The following is a 21,532-nucleotide window of genomic DNA, read 5'->3' as shown; positions in this document are numbered from 1 at the left end:
GCTGCCACATATTAAGCGTGTGCCGTGTCTGTGTTAATCGATGTGTTTATTGGCAGGACGGAAAATACCGAAGAATTCCGAATCATATCATGTACGAGTCAGGCTGTCGGTTTTTTCACTACTGCGCATGCATATAATGCATCTCGTTGAATATCGCGGTAATCACGTTATCAAATTCAATAGATGTGGCCACATTATTGCCCATTTAAACACGTGTTTTTGTTGTTGTTTACATCTACATCTGCCAAAGCTACGTTGCAATGTGGAATTTTCTGAAAGGTGTACAGAAACAGCCAGAGATGGGGACAAAGCGACCTCGGTCTGAAGAGGAGAAAAAGGCCGCCGATAAAGCGTATGAGAAGGAGAAACGACAAAGGACTTATAAGCAAACGTGGGAGCAGGGTAGGCCTTGGCTGCGATACGATTTTTATGGAATAATTAATTTTTTTCAAGTTGATTCCTAGTCCATATGAAGCTCCTAATGCTTTCTCTCTCATAAATGGTTAAATACAGAAAGCATGATGGACATATTTTGGGTGCTATAGTCATGATAGTAAGTATATTTGTTTTCAATACTCATACACCAAGTTGCCAAGTTTTCCAATATATTATTATTTGTTGATATTATATTATGGTGCGGGGCGGCACGGTGGTGTAGTGGTTAGCGCTGTCGCCTCACAGCAAGAAGGTCCTGGGTTCGAGCCCCGGGGCCGGCGAGGGCCTTTCTGTGTGGAGTTTGCATGTTCTCCCCGTGTCTGCGTGGGTTTCCTCCGGGTGCTCCGGTTTCCCCCACAGTCCAAAGACATGCAGGTTAGGTTAACTGGTGACTCTAAATTGACCGTAGGTGTGAATGTGAGTGTGAATGGTTGTCTGTGTCTATGTGTCAGCCCTGTGATGACCTGGCGACTTGTCCAGGGTGTACCCTGCCTTTCGCCCGTAGTCAGCTGGGATAGGCTCCAGCTTGCCTGCGACCCTGTAGAAGGATAAAGCGGCTAGAGATAATGAGATGAGATGAGATATTATGGTGCTCTGTGTTGTTCTCATTTATGTATTTAACAACAGTACCAAAATACTCGGGTCTTGAAATAAATGCACATTAGTCATGAACAATGGTAACTACTCTCTTTTGCGTTATTTTTGACAGAAGTAAAATTCATACATGAACAAATTTTGGCTAGTTGATTTTCTGTTTGGCTAGTTACTTTGGAAGGTAACTAGTCCAGCTGGCTGGTGAAAAAATATATGAATTTCTAGGCCTGATAAGGCATGTTTTTTTTTTGTGGAAATTCCCGAACGCACGTCTGCACTCAAGCCGAACGGCAATGAAATACACAGAAGTGGACTCAACTCAAGCGGTTTGCTTGTCTTAAATGACGTCACGCGCCGAGTGGTCACGAAAATAGCCGAACATTAATTCGCCACGATCTGCGCTAACTTATTTTAATTCTTATTAATAATACTTCTTGGGACCAGAAGAAAATTACAGAGGGTTTTTTAACATATAGTTTCAAATGTGCATAAAATTAAAACCGTTGCCTATGACCTTTTAAGTCAAAGTACAGATCTCACTGGTCAAATGTTACTCCAATACAAGTGAAAATTGTACAGTCAAATTTTTACTTAAAGTTCAAGTACTAAAGTAATTGATTTTTTAAAAAATACTTAAGTGTTAAAAGTACATTTTCTGTCAACGCATTGTTTTATTGCCACAACGCTTACAAAACCTAATGCCTCTGAAGCAACTGACTGGATTTACTGACTAATTTGTAGAACCTGTAGAATAAACACCTGGGAGAATGTTACAAAATGAAACACAACTGGACTGAAAAAGAGCCAATGTCATTTAATTTTTTATTTTTAAATTGTAACACTCCTCCCCACCCCCACAAAGCAGCATGGTAGTGTTCTGACCCAGCTCTGGCAGTGTATGTAAATCAGGAAGAGACAGTGAGTAAATGCAGCTTGCTCAGAAAATAAAAGTGACAATCCAACCTGCTTAAAACCCAGGTCCACACCTCGAGCTTAATAACTGCCCAACAGCAACCGTGCTCTAAGCAAGACAAAAAAAAAAACGCAAGACCATCATCTGACATCAAAACAAAAAAAATTCCAACAATTTGTTGTGACTGACTAGTAGAATACTGTCCATCTCACAGGTCTCGTGTTCGTACACACGGGTAAGTGTATGTATTCATGCACATATGAATCTGCCTGTGGAATCATGGTGGTTTAATGTTAAGCTAGCTAGTCAGTGAAGCTCCACCCGACATGCAAGCAAACTCTTTTGAAACTCAAAATCATACTGGGCAGCTAACGTGACGAGAAAAGAAATATTTGTACATTTTGTTTATTTGACAAGATTATGCTAAAACCTATTTCTGAAAGGACTTCAGATAAGTTAACGTTATTCGTGTTAGCGTAACTGTTTTTACATGCTAACTAACGGTGTCCAAGTTAACTAGCTATGTGTTAATGTTGGCCGTGGACAAGGCTATGGCAACTTGGCAGGCAAATCCATAGAAAGTCATTTGACTAACCAGACTGCATAGTTATTGCAACATTATCACTAGCTCTAAAAGCACATACAACTTCATTACAAGCTTTCTCTTGGAATAAAACATTTACAGACCTCAATATGCTTCTGCAGGTCGGACGGCAAGTTTTTGTAGGCTGTGATGTGCTCCGTTTTAGGCAAGTAAAGCAAACATTTAAAACGAAACGACTCTTTATTCCTTTCAGAAAACTGAAACATGGGTTCTAGGTATGGCCATGGGTGCCACCTCCTTCCATTCTGCCATCAACTAATCATGTTCAAATAATGCTGCTGAGAAATCATTGTTCTTGATTTTATGCAGTCTATGGACGTGACATGACCCTAGTGATTACTGATAGGCTGTCTCAGTGTCACCTGCGAAAAAAAAATTGCGTTTTAGAAAAGAAAAAATATCCACTTTCAAAGCCACTTCATAGTAATGAGTAACGAGGACCTTGATAGAAATGTAGTGGAGTGAAAAGTACGATATTTGTCTTTCAAATGTAGTGAAGTTAAAGTCCTAAGTTGCCAAAAAAATAATACTCAAATAAAGTACAGATATTCAAAGTGTACTTAAGTACAGTACTTGAGTAAATGTACTTTGTTACTGTCCACCTCTGGTATAAAGACAATGTATTAAATTTTGAAACTGAGAAATTTTGTATTTTGAAAAATACACGCTCATTTTCAATTTGATGTCAGCAACATGCTTCCACAAAGTTGGGAGAGGGTCATGTTTACCACCATGTTGCATCACCTCTACTTTTAACAACACTCTGTAAACATTTGGGAACTGAGGAGACTAATTGCTGTAGTTTTGAAAGAGAAATACTGTCCCATTCTTGCCTGATATACAATTTCAGTTGCTCAACAGTTCGGAGTCTCCTTTGCTGTATTTTGCGCTTCATAATGCACCAGATGTTTTAAATGGGAGACAGGTCTGGACTGCAGGCAGGCCAGTTTAGCACCTGGACTCTCTTGCTACGGAGACATGCAGTTTTAATATGTGCAGAAAATGGTTTGGCATTGTCTTGCTGAAAGAAGGAAGGCCTTCCCTGAAAAAGATTTTGGCTGGATGGCAGCATATTGCTCTGAAACGTGTATATATCATTCAGCATTAAAGATACCTTCCCAGATGTACAAGCTTCCCATGTCATGTGCACTAATGCACCCTCATACTATGCTGGCTTTTGAACTGTGCACTGATAACAAGCTGGATGGTTCTTCCTCTCTTTAGCCTTGAGGATGTGGTGTCCATGATTTCAAAAAAGAATTTCTACTTTTGGTCAGACCTTGGGACAATTTTCCACTTCACCTCAGTCCATCATAAAAGAGTTCAGCCCCAGAGAAGGTGGTGGTGTTTCTGGATATTGTTTACATATGGTTTTAACTTGCATTTGTGGATGCAGTAATGAACTATTTTCACAGACGATGGTTTTCTGAAGTGTTCCTGAACCTACACAGTGATTTCCACTACAGACAAGTGTCTGCTTTTAATGGAGTGTTGCCTGAGGACCTGAAGATCACAGGCATCCAATGTCAGTTTTCAGCCTTTTCTCTTGCATACAGAGATTTCCCCAGATTCTCTGAATCTTTTAATGATATTATGGACTGTAGATGATATGATCCCCAAATTCTTTGCAATTTTACATTGAGGAACATTATTCTTAAATTGTTGCACTGTTTGCTTTTTTTTATATCCACTCATATTACTGACCTGTTGCCAATTCACCAAATTATTATTTTTTTTTTAGCATTGCACAACTTTTTCAGTCTTTTGTTGCCCCGTCCCGACTTTTCTAAAATGTGTTGCGGACATCAAATTCAAAATGAGCATATATTTTTCAGAAAACAATAAAATTTCTCAGTTTCAACATTTGATATGTTGTCTTTGTACCACTTTCAATGAAATATAGGGTTTCCATTATTTGCAAATCTTCACATTCCGTTTTTATTTGTTTTACACAGTGTCCCAACTTTTTTGGAATTGGGGTTGTGTACGTACACACACACACACACACACATTATATATATATATATATATATATATATATATATATATAAAATTAACCTTCTTTTGGATATGGACTAGGGGCCACATTCCTCCAGCTACATCCTCCAGGTAAGGACTAAGGCGCTGACCACAGTAGGTGAAGTACACCCTTCCTTTAGGAGCCTGGCCTGGGGGAGGCGGTGTGCTCTCCATACGCTCCCAGCCTATCCCAGCAATGTTTCCTGAGCAGACAATGTGAGGAAAACATGCAATGTCGAAATTAAGCAGAATAGTAATATATTAGCTGAGGGAGGCAGGCATGTCAAGGTCACACCATACATTAGGGTGACATCTATTCCACCTTGTAGAAAACAACTTCTTTACATCTCAAACAAATGTACTACTACATTTTGTATACTATTAGGACTGCAGGTAATCTTTACAGTCCTTGCTAAGGTCAGACTAAAACGCTTGCTGTGCACATTACAGTTGAGTCTATTAATATGATACGTGCTGTTGGGTACTGCAGGCTGACAATACACACCTGAAAAATGCAATGAGGTGAAATTGATACTTTTGCTTACTACACAATGTTAATGAGTTAAATAAAAATGGGAAAATCAACAAAATGTTCCTTCAAAATTAAAGCACATCTCAATGCTTGGAAACAAATTTTTAAAAGCAATTTTACGAATTTCAGGATTCTGTATGAACCAAGGAATTACAAATAAAAGGAAACACAAATTAAAACACATTAGAAAGAAGAAAAACAAACCACAGAAACACTTCATAATAAAACAAACAAAACATTTCCATCAATTATACTGATGTAATTTCAGAGAGTCCAGCATGCCACAGCATCTTTTATTGACAACAGCAAAAAATAAGATAATGAGAGATCGTCTTGGAAAAAAACATTCCATCTCACCAGGAAGCAGAGCCACATCTAGCCTTACACTCTTCCACTGGAGCAAACTGGAGCCATTGTAGTGTACAGCCCTCCCATTACTAGGGGTAAAGGAGAGAGAAAACAGAAAATCTGTAAATATATCATTTACAAATAATCCAATCCTGTATGTGAAAATGAGAACAGATGGGTAGCAATCAGCAATTCTGATAAACAAAGAAAATGAGATAAAAAGAGAGAGTACTTGTGAAAGAGACAAGTGCCAACAGGATTGGTCCATGCACCATCTCTCTTTTCTGCTTCTGTGGTAAAGCCAAAAGACACAATTGGGCTGCTGTCATCCTCAGAATCTCCAAAGGACACTATCTCTAATTCCCAGTAAAATGATGGAGCCTAAAATCAGACAAAAATAATGAAAAATTAAAGCTCATTTCAACCTGAGAAAATGTCTGAGATTGTCTTAAAATGTACAAAACATTATTATTTGAAAAATTTAATTCATAATGCCACAATTTCACAAAAACAGTGAAAAAAGGCTATGCTTTATGTACTGTATAATGCTGTGTGTTGTTTGTTTATCAGTGTCTGCCCAAAATTGCTACCTGAACAGGAACTGGTGAAGTAGCATAGATAAAAGTGCCTCTAGGTAGGCCACCCCCAGCACTGGGGTCTGCTAGAAATGTTACACAGGTCTGGTAAGATGAGAACATACAGGCACGCACTGGTGGGAAGACACGTGATGGACACCATGTGATTTGCTTGGGCTAAAAGGGGAAGATGTCGACAGCACAAACACATTTATAACGTGAAATTTAACAAATGACAAATTCTTGTACTCCTTATTATCAATTATTCCTGCTAATGTAAAAATATTAATTATACATAACGTTTTAATAAATCAACCTTATTAATGAGTACATTTATTAATTAAAGGCATGCTTTGGAAATTTTTAACCTGGGCACCATTTACCTACATTTACAAAAGAAGTCATGTAGAATTTGAGAAGTTGTCTAATTCCAAAGTAATACCTGAATATTTAGCTGTTTATGACGATATGAATGAATGCCTGACAACAGGGAAAGGATCCCTTTTGTAAACATCAGAAAACAGCCACCCTGTGATAATCAACCACATGCACTGAATGGAGTGCTGTGTCAGAGACTGGACGCTTTACTGAAAGGTAAAACGATAACTGTAGAAACAGGTCATTTTGTACAGTTTCTTTACAGTTATGAAGGTAAACAGACAGGTGTACCTCTATAGGGATTCTTTCCATGTTGTCAGACACATTATATCAGTGGCAAAAACAACTGATTTACATGGATATTTTCCACATAGCATTAACATTGTATATCTTTTTTGCAGTTGCCAGTTATAGCACTCTAACTCAATACTGTACTGATTTCAATAGTTTTTTCCCCCCATATTAAAAATTTGGACCCAAAAAGATGGGAAAATAGGGCCCAGGTTAAAAAAAATCCTGATGTTTCCGTTTAAGTTTTATTACTTAACATCTACTAAAATATGAATTATTTTAAAGTAATAATGCTGTATTTCTAGCCTGATGGACAGGAGTCTCCTACCTGTCTTCTGTCAACCTGGAGAGGAGGGGGGGGAGGAGGAGGACGAGCGCAGTCACGATACAACATTCTTAGTCTTTCACACTGAGCCTCTACCATACCCAATCGCTCACCTACATAAACACACAAGTCAACCTAAGTGGTAACTTTGAAGGCTTCTTCCTGAAAAGATACTCTTCAAAAAAGTAACCACTGATACATATATTGTCTAAAATGTAGCCTCTCATCTTGCAAAACATGAAAATATTTCAGACGATTTTTCAAGGTACCCCCCAAGACATTTCTATTTTCTGATTTTTTTTTTCCCAGTCTGGGTTGTGCAAGGAATGTTACGTCCTCTGTAGCAGGACCTTGTTACTAGATTGTTTCCTGGCAGAAAAAAATGCTGTAGGCAGAGAGACTTGGAAAGAGATAAAGTAAAAAAGTAAAAATGTAATAAAAAGCAATAAAGGTGGTCACATCAACAATAGCTGGTTTTACCTCGTATTGATTGCTGTCAGGAAATTCAGATAACAGATGTAGGATAAACATGCAAAAGAGCTTCAAACTTGTAGATGAGAGCAGAGCAAAAGTTGTTAATGAAGCTTAAAAATGAAAACTTGTATGGGAACACAAAAGGGGAAAAATATATATTTGTTCCTAAAAGTACATATACCTTAAAAAGAAAGCAAACCCTCCTTCAAGTCTATGTTTTTATTTATCAGGGCCTAAATAACAACTGTGTGGTCTTCAACAAGTTCTATAAGCAAACAAATAACCTCAGGTAACAACAGAAAAACCAACAGATTTAAATATATTTTGTCATCTTTTTCCAAAAACTAAACCAGGTGTGGAAAAAATAAGCACATCCTGTAATTCAGAAACATGTAGAACTACCTTGAGCAACAATAACTTGAAGTAAACATTTTATGTAAGAGTTCATCAGTGCCTGATATCATCTCGGAGAATTTGTTTCCCATTATTCCCATATAGCCTTTAAAGTTTGATGAAGTCAGTTTCAGGCTTTGGAGCAGGCTTTGGCAGTTTCAGGCTCTGGCAGCCCTGCATAGTCACTTGAAAATGCATCTTTGTCCACTTCGTAGAGGTCAATTCCCCCAATCAAGGCCAGTTTGGCTGCATACCGTTGTCGTGAGATGTCGTCTAATGTATCTATATACTTCTGTTTGCTTGATTTTGCCGACATTGATCTTTATTTTAGAAAACTGACTATATAACTTCATAAATTCGTCCGAGATAACGTAGCCGGTAGTGGCGATGGTCCGTTTTGTTTGCCCCGCAAGATGGCGGCTGGGGGGCATTCCCCGGAATGCCGTGATGTCAGTGTAAACTATCTATAGGGAAACCCCCCCAAAACAAAAAACAACTGAACTCGACTGTGAAAAGCATAAAAAAAAAAATACAACAGTTTAGTGATGTCAGTGGGTTGCTACAGTGGGTGGTTATTGCAAACAAGGGATATGCAACCAAATATTAAGTGTTATTTACTTTAAGACCACCTCTTCCAATATGTTTGCTCACCTAAACACTGGGTGGTCTGCCACTAAAGGTGCCATGTTCTAAGTTGCTTAACACCTCTAGATGTAAATATTAGGAAATGACTGCTTAAATCCTGAAATGTTGTTTCATATTCATAGCCAGATCACAGCCATGATGATATTTAGTCCAACAGCACCCTTGGTTGTATGATAATATTTAAATATATCTTTTTAATTGAAGTGCTTTACTAAAAATGGTGAGTGAAAATGACCATACTTACAGTGCTGAAACACTGTCTACTACCAACAGGAAGAAATGCATATCCACAAAATACAAATCTACAAAAAATGCACATTAAAAAAAAACATAAAACCAAAAATATAAACCATACTCATAAAACACACACACTGGGAAAATGTGTATTTTCCAGTCAAACAATTTAAAATAAAGGGACCACTTGTGATGATGACATCATTAGCTTCTGTTATTATTGTGTGACCTACCTTATATCTGTTTATGTTACACTGTATTGCTCGCCAAGCAATGAAGTGATATTGCAAAATTCTACAGAGGAATTTTACATATATTAGTTGGATGTCATGCCTACTAAGACTCTTTCCTATGGTAACTCATGTCCTCTTGTGGCTTGTTTCTTTATTTTATTACTGTGGCAGCGGGGGCGTGGTCAAGCGCCGGTCTGTGACAGGAGGGCGGAGTTGGGGAAGGTAAGTGGCAGAATCGCTTCACCTGAGTGTGATTAACCTACGTTTTGTGTGTGTTCTCCCCAGTAAACCGCACCCTATTTAAGGAGGGAGAGTGAGAGCAGAGGGGAGCTCATCCCCGGACGAGACGCTGTGTGTGTGTGTGTCTCTCTCTATTGGGAAAGTTATTGTTAGACTGAAAAGTGTGGCAATAAAGCCTGTACGCAAACCTGATCTCTGTCCTGCCGTCCTCTGTGCTCCACCCACTCAACGGAACTGCCACAGTGGTGCTGAAACCCGGGAAAGTGGAGCACCTGTCCTGCAGCCCCATGGAATCCTCCCCGTTCGCGGACTTGGTCCACGGCTCAGCAGAGCCAGCACCAGGCACTCGTCACGCTCCGGAAGGAGCAGGAGCGCCGCTTCGAAGCCCTGGTGCTGGCTCAACAGGAAGACCGAGAGGCGTTCCGGCGCCTCCTCGCGTCGGCGGGGTCCACCAGCGCCCCGGCCGCGGGCCCATCTCCCATCACCTTGACTAAGATGGGCCCGCAGGACGACCCCAAGGCGTTCATCGCGTTGTTCGAACAGGTCGCCGAAGCCTCGGGGTGGCCGATGGAGCAGCGCGCGGCGCGCCTCCTCCCCCTCCTGACGGGAGAGGCGCAGTTAGCCGCACTACAGCTCCCCGCCGACCACCGGCTGGCCTACGCCGACCTTTGCCGGGCTGTCCTCCAGTGCATGGGGCGCACGCCGGAGCAGCAGCGCCAGCGCTTCCGCGCGCTGCGAATGGAGGAAGTCGGCAGCCCGTTCGCGTTCGGCCAGCAGCTCCGGGACGCCTGCTGGCGGTGGCTGAGGGCCGAAGATCGCGACGCCGAGGGGATCATCGACCAGGTGGCGCCGGAACAGTTCATCGCCCGCCTACCCGCCGGAACCACGGAGTGGGTCCAGTGCCACCGCCCGACGTCGCTGGATCAGGCCATAGGACTGGCGGAGGATCATCTGGCGGCTGTCCCGGCGGCAGGACAACGGATGTCATCATCTTCTCTCTCCTCTTCTCTCTCTCTCTCTCCCCCCTCCTCCCGTGTCTCGTCCACGCCCCATTCCCCCACCACGGAGGCGGGGGCCGGCTCCACCCCAGCCGGCCCGCCGCACCCGTGGTGCCCTCCCGTTTCTCCCTTCTGTGTCTGTCTCCCCCCTCAGGTGAGTGACCCTCAAACCACAGCTGCAGAGTGGAGGTCCGGGCCGGTTTGCTGGTGCTGCAGGGAACCGGGCCACCTGCAGCAACAGTGTGCTGCGATGGAGGTGGGGGCGGTGGTGCGGATCCCCGACGCGCCAGAGGCTGCCCTCGATCAGGCCGGAGCGTATCGCATACCGGTAAGTGTACAAGGGGCGACATATCAGGCGTTGGTGGATTCGGGTTGCAACCAGACCTTGATCCGCCAAAGCCTGGTGCAAGACGAGGCATTGGGGGGAGCACAAGGGGTGAAGGTGTTGTGTGTGCACGGGGATGTTCACTGCTACCCGTTGGTGTCGGTCCACATACATTTCAGAGGGGACAAATCCATAGTAAAGGCGGCGGTTAATCCTCGCCTTACCCACTCTTTAATCTTGGGGACTGATTGGCCGGGATTCCGGGGGCTGATGGCACACCTAGTAAAGAGTGGGTCCTGCCGGTTAGCGGGGGGGGGGGGGGGGGGGGGTCCCGGTGTCGTTTTGGCTGGAGTTGCGGTCGCAGAGCCATCTACGTCATCTCCGCGACAGAGTGAGGAGCCCCCGGCCCCTCCTCTTTCTATTGGGGAATCCCTCGCGGATTTCCCACTGGAACAATCGCGAGACGAAACTCTGCGACACGCGTTTGACCAAGTGAGAGTAATCGATGGTCAAACGCTCCAGCCGAACGCCACCCCGACCTTCCCCTATTTTTCCATTTTAAAGGATAGGTTATACCGAGTGACGCAGGACACTCAGACGAAGGAGCGTGTCACCCAGTTGTTAATTCCAAAGAGCCGCCGGGAATTGGTATTCCAGGCGGCTCACTTCAATCCCATGGCGGGACACCTCGGGCAGGATAAAACACTCGCCCGGATAATGGCCCGATTCTATTGGCCGGGGATTCGCGGCGACGTCCGTAAGTGGTGTACGGCGTGCCGCGAATGCCAGTTAGTAAATCCAGCGGCCATTCCAAAAGCGCCCTTGCGCCCCTACCACTAATTGAGACCCCGTTTGAAAGAATTGGGATGGATCCCATCGGGCCATTAGATCGGTCAATACGAGGGTACCGCTTTATATTGGTTCTGGTGGACTATGCAACGCGATACACGGAAGCGGTGCCTCTTCGCAATATCTCCGCACGTAGTATTGCAGAGGCCCTCTTCCACGTCATCTCCCGGGTCGGAATCCCGAAAGAGATTCTGACTGACCAAGGCACCTTGTTTATGTCACGAACACTGGCCGAACTGTATGGGCTACTGGGTATTAAGCCGATCCGCACCAGCGTGTATCACCCACAGACGGACGGTTTAGTCGAACGGTTCAACCGCACCCTCAAGAATATTATCAAAAAATTCGTAAGTGAGGACGCACGTAACTGGGATAAGTGGCTCGAACTCTTGTTATTTGCAGTGCGAGAGGTCCCCCAAGCCTCCACGGGGTTCTCCCCGTTTGAATTATTGTATGGGCGTAAGCCGCGCGGCATCTGAGATGTACTGCGGGAAAATTGGGAGGAGGAACCTTCGCAGAGCAAAAATGAAATTCAATATGTTATGGATCTGCGCGCAAAACTCCACACGCTCACCCACTTAACTCAGGAGAATTTGCGGCAGGCCCAGGAACGGCAAACCCGCCTGTACAACAAGGGCACGCGCCTTAGAGAGTTCACTCCGGAAGATAAGGTACTCGTCCTGTTGCCCACGTCGAGCTCCAAATTAATCGCCAAGTGGCAAGGGCCCTTCGAGGTCACACGGCGAGTCTGGGACGTCGACTATGAGGTTAGGCGAATGGACAGGGAGGGAGCGCTACAGATCTACCACCTCAATCTGCTGAAGCTCTGGAACGAGGAAGTCCCCGTGGCGTTGGTGTCGGTAGTTCCGGAGAAGGCGGAGCTGGGGCCGGAGGTCCAAAAAGGGTCATTGGCATCTCGCACCTCTCCAGTCCCCTGTGGAGACCACCTCTCCCCGACCCAATTCACGGAGGTCGCCCAGTTGCAGGCCGAGTTTTCGGATGTGTTCTCGCCCCTGCCCGGTCGCACCAACCTCACAGAACACCATATAGAGACGCCCCCGGGGGTGGTAGTGCGTAGCCGTCCTTATAGATTACCTGAACACAAAAAAAAAAAAAGGTGGTTCTGGAAGAACTTCAGGCCATGCTCGAAATGGGCATCGTCGAGGAGTCCCACAGTGACTGGAGCAGCCCGGTGGTCTTGGTTCCTAAGGCCGACAGCTCGGTCCGGTTCTGTGTGGACTATAGAAAAGTCAACGCGGTGTCTAAATTCGATGCATACCCAATGCCTCGTATTGATGAGCTGCTCGATCGACTAGGCACGGCTCGCTTTTACTCGACACTGGATTTGACGAAGGAATATTGGCAGATCCCCTTGACTCCATTATCCCGGGAAAAAACGGCCTTTTCCACACCGTTCAGCTTACACCAGTTCGTCACACTTCCGTTTGGGCTGTTTGGGGCGCCCGCTACGTTTCAGCGGCTGATGGACCGGATCCTCTGGCCCCACACCACCTATGCGGCCGCTTACTTAGACGACATCATCATTTATAGTAATGACTGGCAGCAGCACCTGCAACACCTGAGGGCCGTCCTTAGGTCGCTGAGGCGGGCGGGGCTCACTGCCAACCCGAAGAAGTGTGCGATTGGGCGGGTGGAAGTACGGTATCTGGGCTTCCACTTGGGTAACGGGCAGGTGCATCCCCAAATTAACAAGACAGCAGCGATTGCGGCCTGCCCGAGGCCCAAGACCAAAAAGGGGGTGAGACAGTTCCTGGGGCTGGCTGGCTATTATCGTAGGTTTATACCTAATTATTCGGACGTCACCAGCCCGCTGACTGACCTCACTAAAAAGGGGGCGCCAGATCCGGTCCAGTGGACGGAGCAGTGCCAGCGGGCTTTCTCTGAGGTAAAGGCTGCACTGTGTGGGGGGCCACTTTTGCACTCCCCTGACTTCTCTCTCCCTTTTTTGTTACAGACGGATGCGTCGGACAGAGGGCTGGGGGCCGTTTTGTCCCAGCAGGTGGGGGGAGAGGACCGCCCAGTATTATACATCAGCCGAAAGCTGTCGGTGCGTGAGGGGCGCTACAGCACCATCGAGAAAGAGTGTCTGGCGATCAAGTGGGCGGTCCTCGCCCTCCGTTACTACCTGCTGGGGCGCTCTTTCACTCTCTGTTCGGACCACGCGCCCCTCCAGTGGCTCCACCGCATGAAGGATGCCAACGCGCGGATCACCCGTTGGTATCTAGCGCGCCAACCTTTCAACTTCAAGGTGGTCCACAGGCCGGGGGCACAGATGGTCGTGGCGGACTTCCTCTCCCGTCAAGGGGGGGGGGGGGGGAGTCGGCTGCGGGCCGGACGGGCGCCCGGCCTGAGTCGGGCGGTGGGGGTATGTGGCAGCGGGGGCGTGGTCAAGCGCCGGTCTGTGACAGGAGGGCGGAGTTGGGGAAGGTAAGTGGCAGAATCGCTTCACCTGAGTGTGATTAACCTACGTTTTGTGTGTGTTCTCCCCAGTAAACCGCACCCTATTTAAGGAGGGAGAGTGAGAGCAGAGGGGAGCTCATCCCCGGACGAGACGCTCTGTGTGTGTGTGTGTGTGTGTGTGTGTGTGTGTGTGTGTCTCTCTCTATTGGGAAAGTTATTGTTAGACTGAAAAGTGTGGCAATAAAGCCTGTACGCAAACCTGATCTCTGTCCTGCCGTCCTCTGTGCTCCACCCACTCAACGGAACTGCCACAATTACATTTCTTTCTTTCCTGTTAAACTTTACTGAATGCTTCATGTAACACTGATGTGTAAAATGAAAGATGATTTTTTTTATTATGACAATATAAATATAAAATTATTTTTACACTGAACAGAAAGGAAGTATAAACTGACATACATACCAGGGCTACACTCCTGTGCAACTAAATTTAGAACTTCTAGAGCAGCAGGACATTGCTGGATAAATTCCTCACAGAAAGAACTGTCCTCCAGAAGCTGAGCCATAACCAGGCATGCTCTGTCAAGGCAGGCACACAGACACACACACACACACACACACACAAAGTAATATTAACATTAGGGTTTCACCGATACCATGAACTGCATTCTGCACTTGACCTGCAATACAAAGGTCATTCATCTGATTTGGTGAAAAAGCAGTTTTTGCACACAAAATAATCTTGGCTCAAATGAATTTAATGTAAGCATTAACTGGTGACACAGACAGTAAGCAGTGTAAAAAATGTCTTTTTGGTGAAAAAAAGGGCTAGTAGGAAAGAAGATAAGTAGTTGTCGACTGCAGCGGTCAACCGTAGTTGTCCAGTGCAGCATCCCATGTGGGTGGGGGGTGGGGGGGGGACCACCACATCGATGGACGAGGACAGAAAATACGGATTTGCTGGAATGCTACTATACAAGCAATCCCAGAGAGAGGGGATACATGCAGTGAATGTGGGACCATTGGATACTTCGAAACCCACAATCAAGGCTAACAAAGAAACAGCTATTAGCCCAGTGTTCCAACATCCGTAATCGAAATCTACTATCACAACTAGAGATTAATGAAATACAACAACGATGCTACAGCAAGGGGGAGCCAGGAAGACAGGTCAGCGGGGAGATGTCATCATCATCCCCACAACCAGAGATTGGGTACCAAGCCCCAACAGCTAACAGCCTCAACACAAGAGCTGCTGACCTGAGAAGGAAGATCGTGACCCAACTGGAAACCTGGAGCCCCCGACGAATACCGAAGCTGAGTTGCCAAGTACCTTCAGGAGATCTACTAGTAGATGTGAATGCTACTCCACAAGAACCATCACTGAGACCAACAAGCTGATACACAGTACAGCAACAGTAATCATGGAGATGCTTGGACACAAGGTGGGCTCAGGACATAAACAGTATCCACCATGGAAGAGACGATTAGAGGCCAAGATAAAGGCAGCATGGAGAGAAGTTAGCCAGCTAGCTGAACTACAGAAAGGGAACATGGTGAATAAAGGGGCACTCTCCATATCAGAGGCACTCGAAACTGCCAAAGAGCGACTAACAGCTCTGGCCACCCGGTTGAAGAGATACACCAAGGAGGGAGAGGCCAGGAGAATAAACAAGCTACTCCATGAACGCCTAGCAGCACAGATGAACCAGCTGCTGAGGGATGGGACCCACCCAGAATGGCTAACCCAAGGCAGGACAGTCCTAATCATGAAGGACCCCCAGAAGGGACCCATCCCATCCAACTACCGGCCAATTACCTGTCTCTGCACAACATGGAAGGCCCTGTTAGGCATCATTGCGGCAAAAATGAGTAAGCATGTGGCTCAATACATGAGCGAGGCACAGAAAGGAATTGGCAGTAACACCAGAGGAGCCAAGCACCAGCTACTGGTTGATAGAACAGTCGCCCGAGACTGTAAGAAGAGACAGACCAACCTCTGGATTGACTCCAAGAAAGCCTACGACTCAATGCCACACACATGGATACTGGAATGTCTGGAACTGTATAAGATCAACAGGAACCTAAGGACCTTCATCCAGAACTCAATGGAAATGTGGAAGACAACCCTAGAGGCCAACTCAAAACCCATTGCCCAAGTCAACATCAAGTGCGGCATATACCAAGGAGATGCGCTATCACCACTGCTGTTCTGCATAGGCCTGAACCCCCTCAGTCAGATCATCACGAAGAGCGGCTACGGGTACCGATTCCGTAGTGGGGCAACATCAGCCACCTGCTCTACATGGATGACATCAAGCTGTATGCCAGGAACGAGCAAGAAATAGACTCACTGATCCACACCACCCGGATCTACAGTGATGACATAGGAATGTCATTCGGATTGGACAAGTGTGGCCAGATGGTCTCAAAGAGAGGCAAGATGATCCGGACTGAGGGGATTGACCTACCAGAGGGCAACATAGGTGATATCCAAGACAGCTACAAGTACCTTGGCATCCCACAGGCTAATGGAAACCATGAAGAGGCCACAAGGAAGTCAACCACAGCCAAATACCTCCAGAGAGTAAGGCAGGTCCTGAAAAGTCAGCTGAATGGTAAGAACAAGGTCCGAGCCATCAACATGTACGCACTACCAGTCATCAGATACCCCGCTGGTATCATAAACTGGCCAAAGGAGGAGATAGAAGCCACAGATATCAAGACTAGAAAGCTCCTCACCATGCATGGAGGGTTCCACCCCAAGTCCAGCACCCTGAGACTATACACTAAGCGGAAAGAGGGAGGCCGAGGGCTAGTGAGCGTCAAGACCACGGTCCAGGATGAAACATCGAAAATCCGAGAATACATCAGAAAGATGGCCCCAAAGGATGAACTGCTAAGTGAATGTCTCAGGCAGCAGAATCCTGATGAGAGTGCAGAGGAGGAGGAGGAACAGACAACCTGGAGGGACAAACCCCTACATGGCATGTACCACCGTCAGATAGAAGAAGTGGCTGATATCAAGAAATCCTACCAGTGGCTGGATAATGCAGGACTGACAGACAGCACAGAGGCACTAATCATGGCAGCACAAGAACAGGCCATAAGCACAAGAGCCATAGAGGCCAGGATCTACCAGAGTAGATCAGACCCAAGATGCAGACTGTGCAAAGAAGCCCCTGAAACAGTCCAGCACATAGTAGCAGGGTGTAAGATGCTAGCTGGATCAGCGTACATGGAGAGGCACAACCAAGTGGCTGGGATAGTATACAGGAACATCTGCAACCAGTATGGAATAGAAGTACCCAAGTCCCAATGGGCCATACCACAGAAGGTGGCTGAGAACAACAGGGTCAAGGTTCTGTGGGACTTCAGCTTCCAGACTGACAAACAGATCCTGGCTAACCAACCGGACATAGTGGTGGTGGACAAAGAGCAGAAGAGGGTGGTGGTGATAGATGTGGCGATCCCAGCTGACGCCAACATCAGGAAGAAGGAACATGAGAAACTTGAGAAGTATCAAGGGTTGAAAGAGCAGCTGGAACGGATGTGGAAGGTCAAGGGTTGCGTGGTCCCCGTGGTAGTGGGGGCACTTGGGGCAGTAACCCCCAAACTGGGAGAGTGGCTCCAGCAAATCCCAGGAACAACATCTGAAGCCTCAGTCCAGAAGAACATTCAGAAGAACAGAAGCGCAGTCCTAGGAACATCGAAGATACTGCGCAGAACCCTCAAACTCCCAGGCCTCTGGTAGAGGACCCAAGCTTGAGGATGACATGGATACCACCCCCCCGCCGGGGGTGAGAAGGGGATTTTTTTATACACACGCACACATTTTATATATATATATATATATATATATATATATATATATATATATATATATATATACATACATACACACACACACACACACACACACACACACACACATATATATATACAGGTAGTCGTCGACTTACAACCTATGTGACTTACAACCGATCGACTTTACAACCGTCTGGTTATGACTGGCAAGTGTTTCCCAGCTGAGCGTACAACAGTTTCCGCCCCAACTCCCGGCAGCGCCTCTCGCCGCGTACAACAGTTTCCGCTCCAGCTCCAGGCACATGCGCAGTCTCTCTCGAGTCCAGCCCGAGCGCTGCAACAGCTGATGATGACGTAGACGACCCACAGACAAGCACCAGTGATGCCAGCGGTCACTAAATTTTGTATTTTGCTTTGTTTTACATTTGTATTTTGGTATGTTTCAAACTAAAATGTTTTCTATTTTTCACACCTGTATTTTGTATTTTTTGTTTTGCACATATTAAACGAATTGTACTGTACGCAGTGTACTAGTATGCAGTGTTTGACTTAAATCAAATAATGAGCCAAGGTAATGAATTAAGAAAATGTTGATAAAATAAGACTTTAAGATGATTACAATATCATTACACATCACAATATACTTACGTTCATTTAACATAGGCCGACTTACGACCAGATCGGTTTACACCAGGTCAGTCGTAACCAAACGCAGTCGTAAGTCGACGACTACCTGTATATATATGTGTGTGTGTGTGTGTGTTTGTGTATATATATATATATATATATATATTTTTTTTTTTTAATATATATATATAGACCCCTTTCACATGACGTCACTGCGCCGCGAGATTTTGTTAGGCGCCATATTGGAAGACCAAGTACATGCACTCACAATATAAAACAAAGTACGAGCGAGAGTAAAGTGACACGATGGATGATAATTCTGGTTATGTGAGTACATTACCAGTTGCAGAATGGGCACGATATGTGGAGAAACTGGCTGTGATTGATGGGTTTGACCCATATGATAAGACTCGCGGCAAGGGAGAATGGAAACATAAGGAGGACCGGACACCAATTCTGCCATCTGTTTGCTACCCAGACATTGTAAGCTACCGGTATTTGTTGTTTACACCCAGTGCCTACACTCAGTGTTCGAACTATGCCAATATTTTCAGGGGGCCCCTTTTTTCCCTTGGGGCGCTTGCGCTTGTCTCGGAGCGCGGATCTCCAAACACATGAGAAGCCTTGTGCTTGTCTCGGAGCGCGGATCTCCAAACACATGAGAAGCCTATCTTGCGTACATATCACGCGGACTCCACACACGCATCGCGTCTGAAGTCATAACTCATCAGGGGAAATCGTGTCCACATTGGCATGTTCAAAAAACAACCTCGCGTCAACAATGATACCACACGCAAGAAAAAAAACAGTCAGGCTACTCAACAACCAACCTGGCAGCAGCGAGCAAGCCCCAAACCATCCTAAATTATTATTATTATTATTAAATTGTAGAAGTCTGGGAGGCTTGCTCCTCATACAGTTATCAACTTGGGGCCACTTTAGCATGTTTTAAATCTGAATTTCTTGCGTTTGCTTACCTCAAAGTGTCCACAGATCATGCACAGACTTATCCATTATATCCACAGTTTTTTGCCAAGTCTCACACAGGTTTCTTTCAAGTCTACTGTTGGGCCAATAAATCATAAATAAAACAGCTCAGATTTGTTTGTTTAAGTCGTTTGCCACTCCACTTTATTCTCGTGGGTTCACATACCGCTGCCGTTATTTCCCGTTGGTCTTCCAAAATGGCGCAGGGTCTGTTTACTTCCGGTTTCGGGTGATGTCAGTGAAAGGGGTCTCTCTCTCTCTCTCTCTCGCTATATATATATATGTGTGTGTGTGTGGGCGGCACAGTGGTGTAGTGGTTAGCGCTGTCGCCTCACAGCAAGAAGGTCCAGGTTCGAGCCCCGTGGCCGGCGAGGGCCTTTCTGTGCGGAGTTTGCATGTTCTCCCCGTGTCCGCGTGGGTTTCCTCCAGGTGCTCCGGTTTCCCCCACAGTCCAAAGACATGCAGGTTAGATTAACTGGTGACTCTAAATTGACCGTAGGTGTGAATGATTGTCTGTGTCTATGTGTCAGCCCTGTGATGACCTGGCGACTTGTCCAGGGTGTACCCCGCCTTTCGCCCATAGTCAGCTGGGATAGGCTCCAGCTTGCCTGCGACCCTGTAGAAGGATAAAGCGGCTAGAGATAATGAGATGAGATAATGAGATAAAGTGTGCATATATATATAAAAATAAAACACTGTCTTGCAAAAGTATCCCCCCCCCCCTTGGTGTTTGTCCTTTGTCACACTACAAGCTGCAATTAAAATGGATTTTTTTTTTTAGGGTTAGCACCATTTGATTTACACAACATGCCTACCACTTTAAAGGTGCAAACTGTTGTTTTATTGTGACCCAAACAATAATCAAGATGAAAAAAAGGAGAAATCTGGAGTGTGCATAGGTATTCACCCCCTTTTGTATGAAACCCCTAAAGAAGAGCTGGTCCCAACCAATTCACTTCATAAGTCAAGTAATTAGTTAAGATCCACCTGTATGCAATCAAAGTGTCAGGTGATCAGTCCATAATGTCTATATAAATCAGCCTGTTCTGGAAGGACCCTGACTTTGCAACACTAGTAAGCAAGCAACATGAGAATGAAGGAGCACTCCAAACATCTCATCTCATTATCTGTAGCCGCTTTATCCTGTTCTACAGGGTCGCAGGCAAGCTGGAGCCTATCCCAGCTGACTACGGGCGAAAGGCGGGGTACACCCTGGACAAGTCGCCAGGTCATCACAGGGCTGACACATAGACACAGACAACCATTCACACTCACACCTATGGTCAATTTAGAGTCACCAGTTAACCTAACCTGCATGTCTTTGGACTGTGGGGGAAACCGGAGCACCCAGAGGAAACCCACGCGTACACAGGGAGAACATGCAAACTCCGCACAGAAAGGCCCTCGCCGGCCACGGGGCTCGAACCCGGACCTTCTTGCTGTGAGGCGACAGCGCTAACCACTACACCACCGTGCCGCCCACTCCAAACATGTCAGAGAAAGTTGTGGAGAAGTATAGATCATGGTTGCGTTATTAAGAAATATCCCAAACTTTGAAAATCCCATGGAGCACCATTAAATCATTACAGCAAAATGGAAATATGGCACCACTACAAACCTGACAAGAAGGCCGCCCACCAAAACTCACAGACCAGGCAAGGAGGGCATTAATCAGAGATGCAACAAAGACACCAAAGATAACACTGAAGGAGCTGCAAAGATCCACAGTGGAGATGGGAATAGCTGTCCATAGAACTACTTTAAGCTGTACATGCCACAGAGTGGGGCTTTATGGAAGAGTGGCCAGAAAAAAGCCACTGCTTAAGAAAAGACATTTGGAGTTTGCCCAACAGCACGTGGCAGACTCCCCAAACACACTGAAGAAGATTCTCTGGTCAAATGAGACTAAAAATGATCTTTTTGGCATCATGGGAAACGCCATGTGTGGTGCAAACCCTGAGAACAGTGAAGTATGGTGGTGGCAGCATCATGCTGTGGGGATATTTTTCATCTGCAGGGACAGGAAAACTGGTCAGGACAGAAGGAAAGATGGATGGCACTAAATACCAATTCTGGCATTAGGTATTTAATTCACAGATATGTAATATTGGATCATTTTCCTGAATAAATAAATGACCAAGTATAATATTTTTTGTCTAATTTGTTTAACTGGGTTCTTTTTATCTACTTTTAGGACTTGTGTGAAAATCTGATGTTTTAGGTCATATTTATGCAGAAATATAGAAAATTCTAAAGGGTTCACAAACTTTCAAGCACCACTGTAC

The 21,532-nt window shown here is 45.5% G+C and overlaps 1 protein-coding gene across 11 annotated transcripts in view; it reads right to left on the bottom strand.

Annotated features, from left to right (window-relative positions):
- The window catches only part of LOC132872214 (probable E3 ubiquitin-protein ligase HECTD4), an 868,395-nt gene that overhangs the window by 214,189 nt on the left and 632,674 nt on the right, over nt 1–21,532 (bottom strand). For all 11 annotated transcript variants that reach the window (XR_009651396.1, XR_009651397.1, XM_060906858.1 and 8 more), the window contains exons 44-49: nt 14,290–14,405; nt 7,018–7,127; nt 6,036–6,197; nt 5,678–5,826; nt 5,455–5,534; nt 4,605–4,768 (exon numbers count right to left, since the gene is read on the bottom strand). Coding sequence is in view for 9 of the 11 variants with exons in the window: in XM_060906858.1 (XP_060762841.1) it covers nt 4,605–4,768; nt 5,455–5,534; nt 5,678–5,826; nt 6,036–6,197; nt 7,018–7,127; nt 14,290–14,405 (781 nt within the window). In the remaining 2 variants the exon portion in view is untranslated. The remainder of the gene's footprint in view (nt 1–4,604; nt 4,769–5,454; nt 5,535–5,677; nt 5,827–6,035; nt 6,198–7,017; nt 7,128–14,289; nt 14,406–21,532) is intronic.

This window comes from Neoarius graeffei, chromosome 24 (assembly GCF_027579695.1).
Source record: "Neoarius graeffei isolate fNeoGra1 chromosome 24, fNeoGra1.pri, whole genome shotgun sequence".
Lineage (NCBI taxonomy): Eukaryota > Metazoa > Chordata > Actinopteri > Siluriformes > Ariidae > Neoarius > Neoarius graeffei.
The sequence above is the reverse complement of the archived record's forward strand: the minus strand, read 5'-3'. Positions and strand labels throughout refer to the sequence as shown.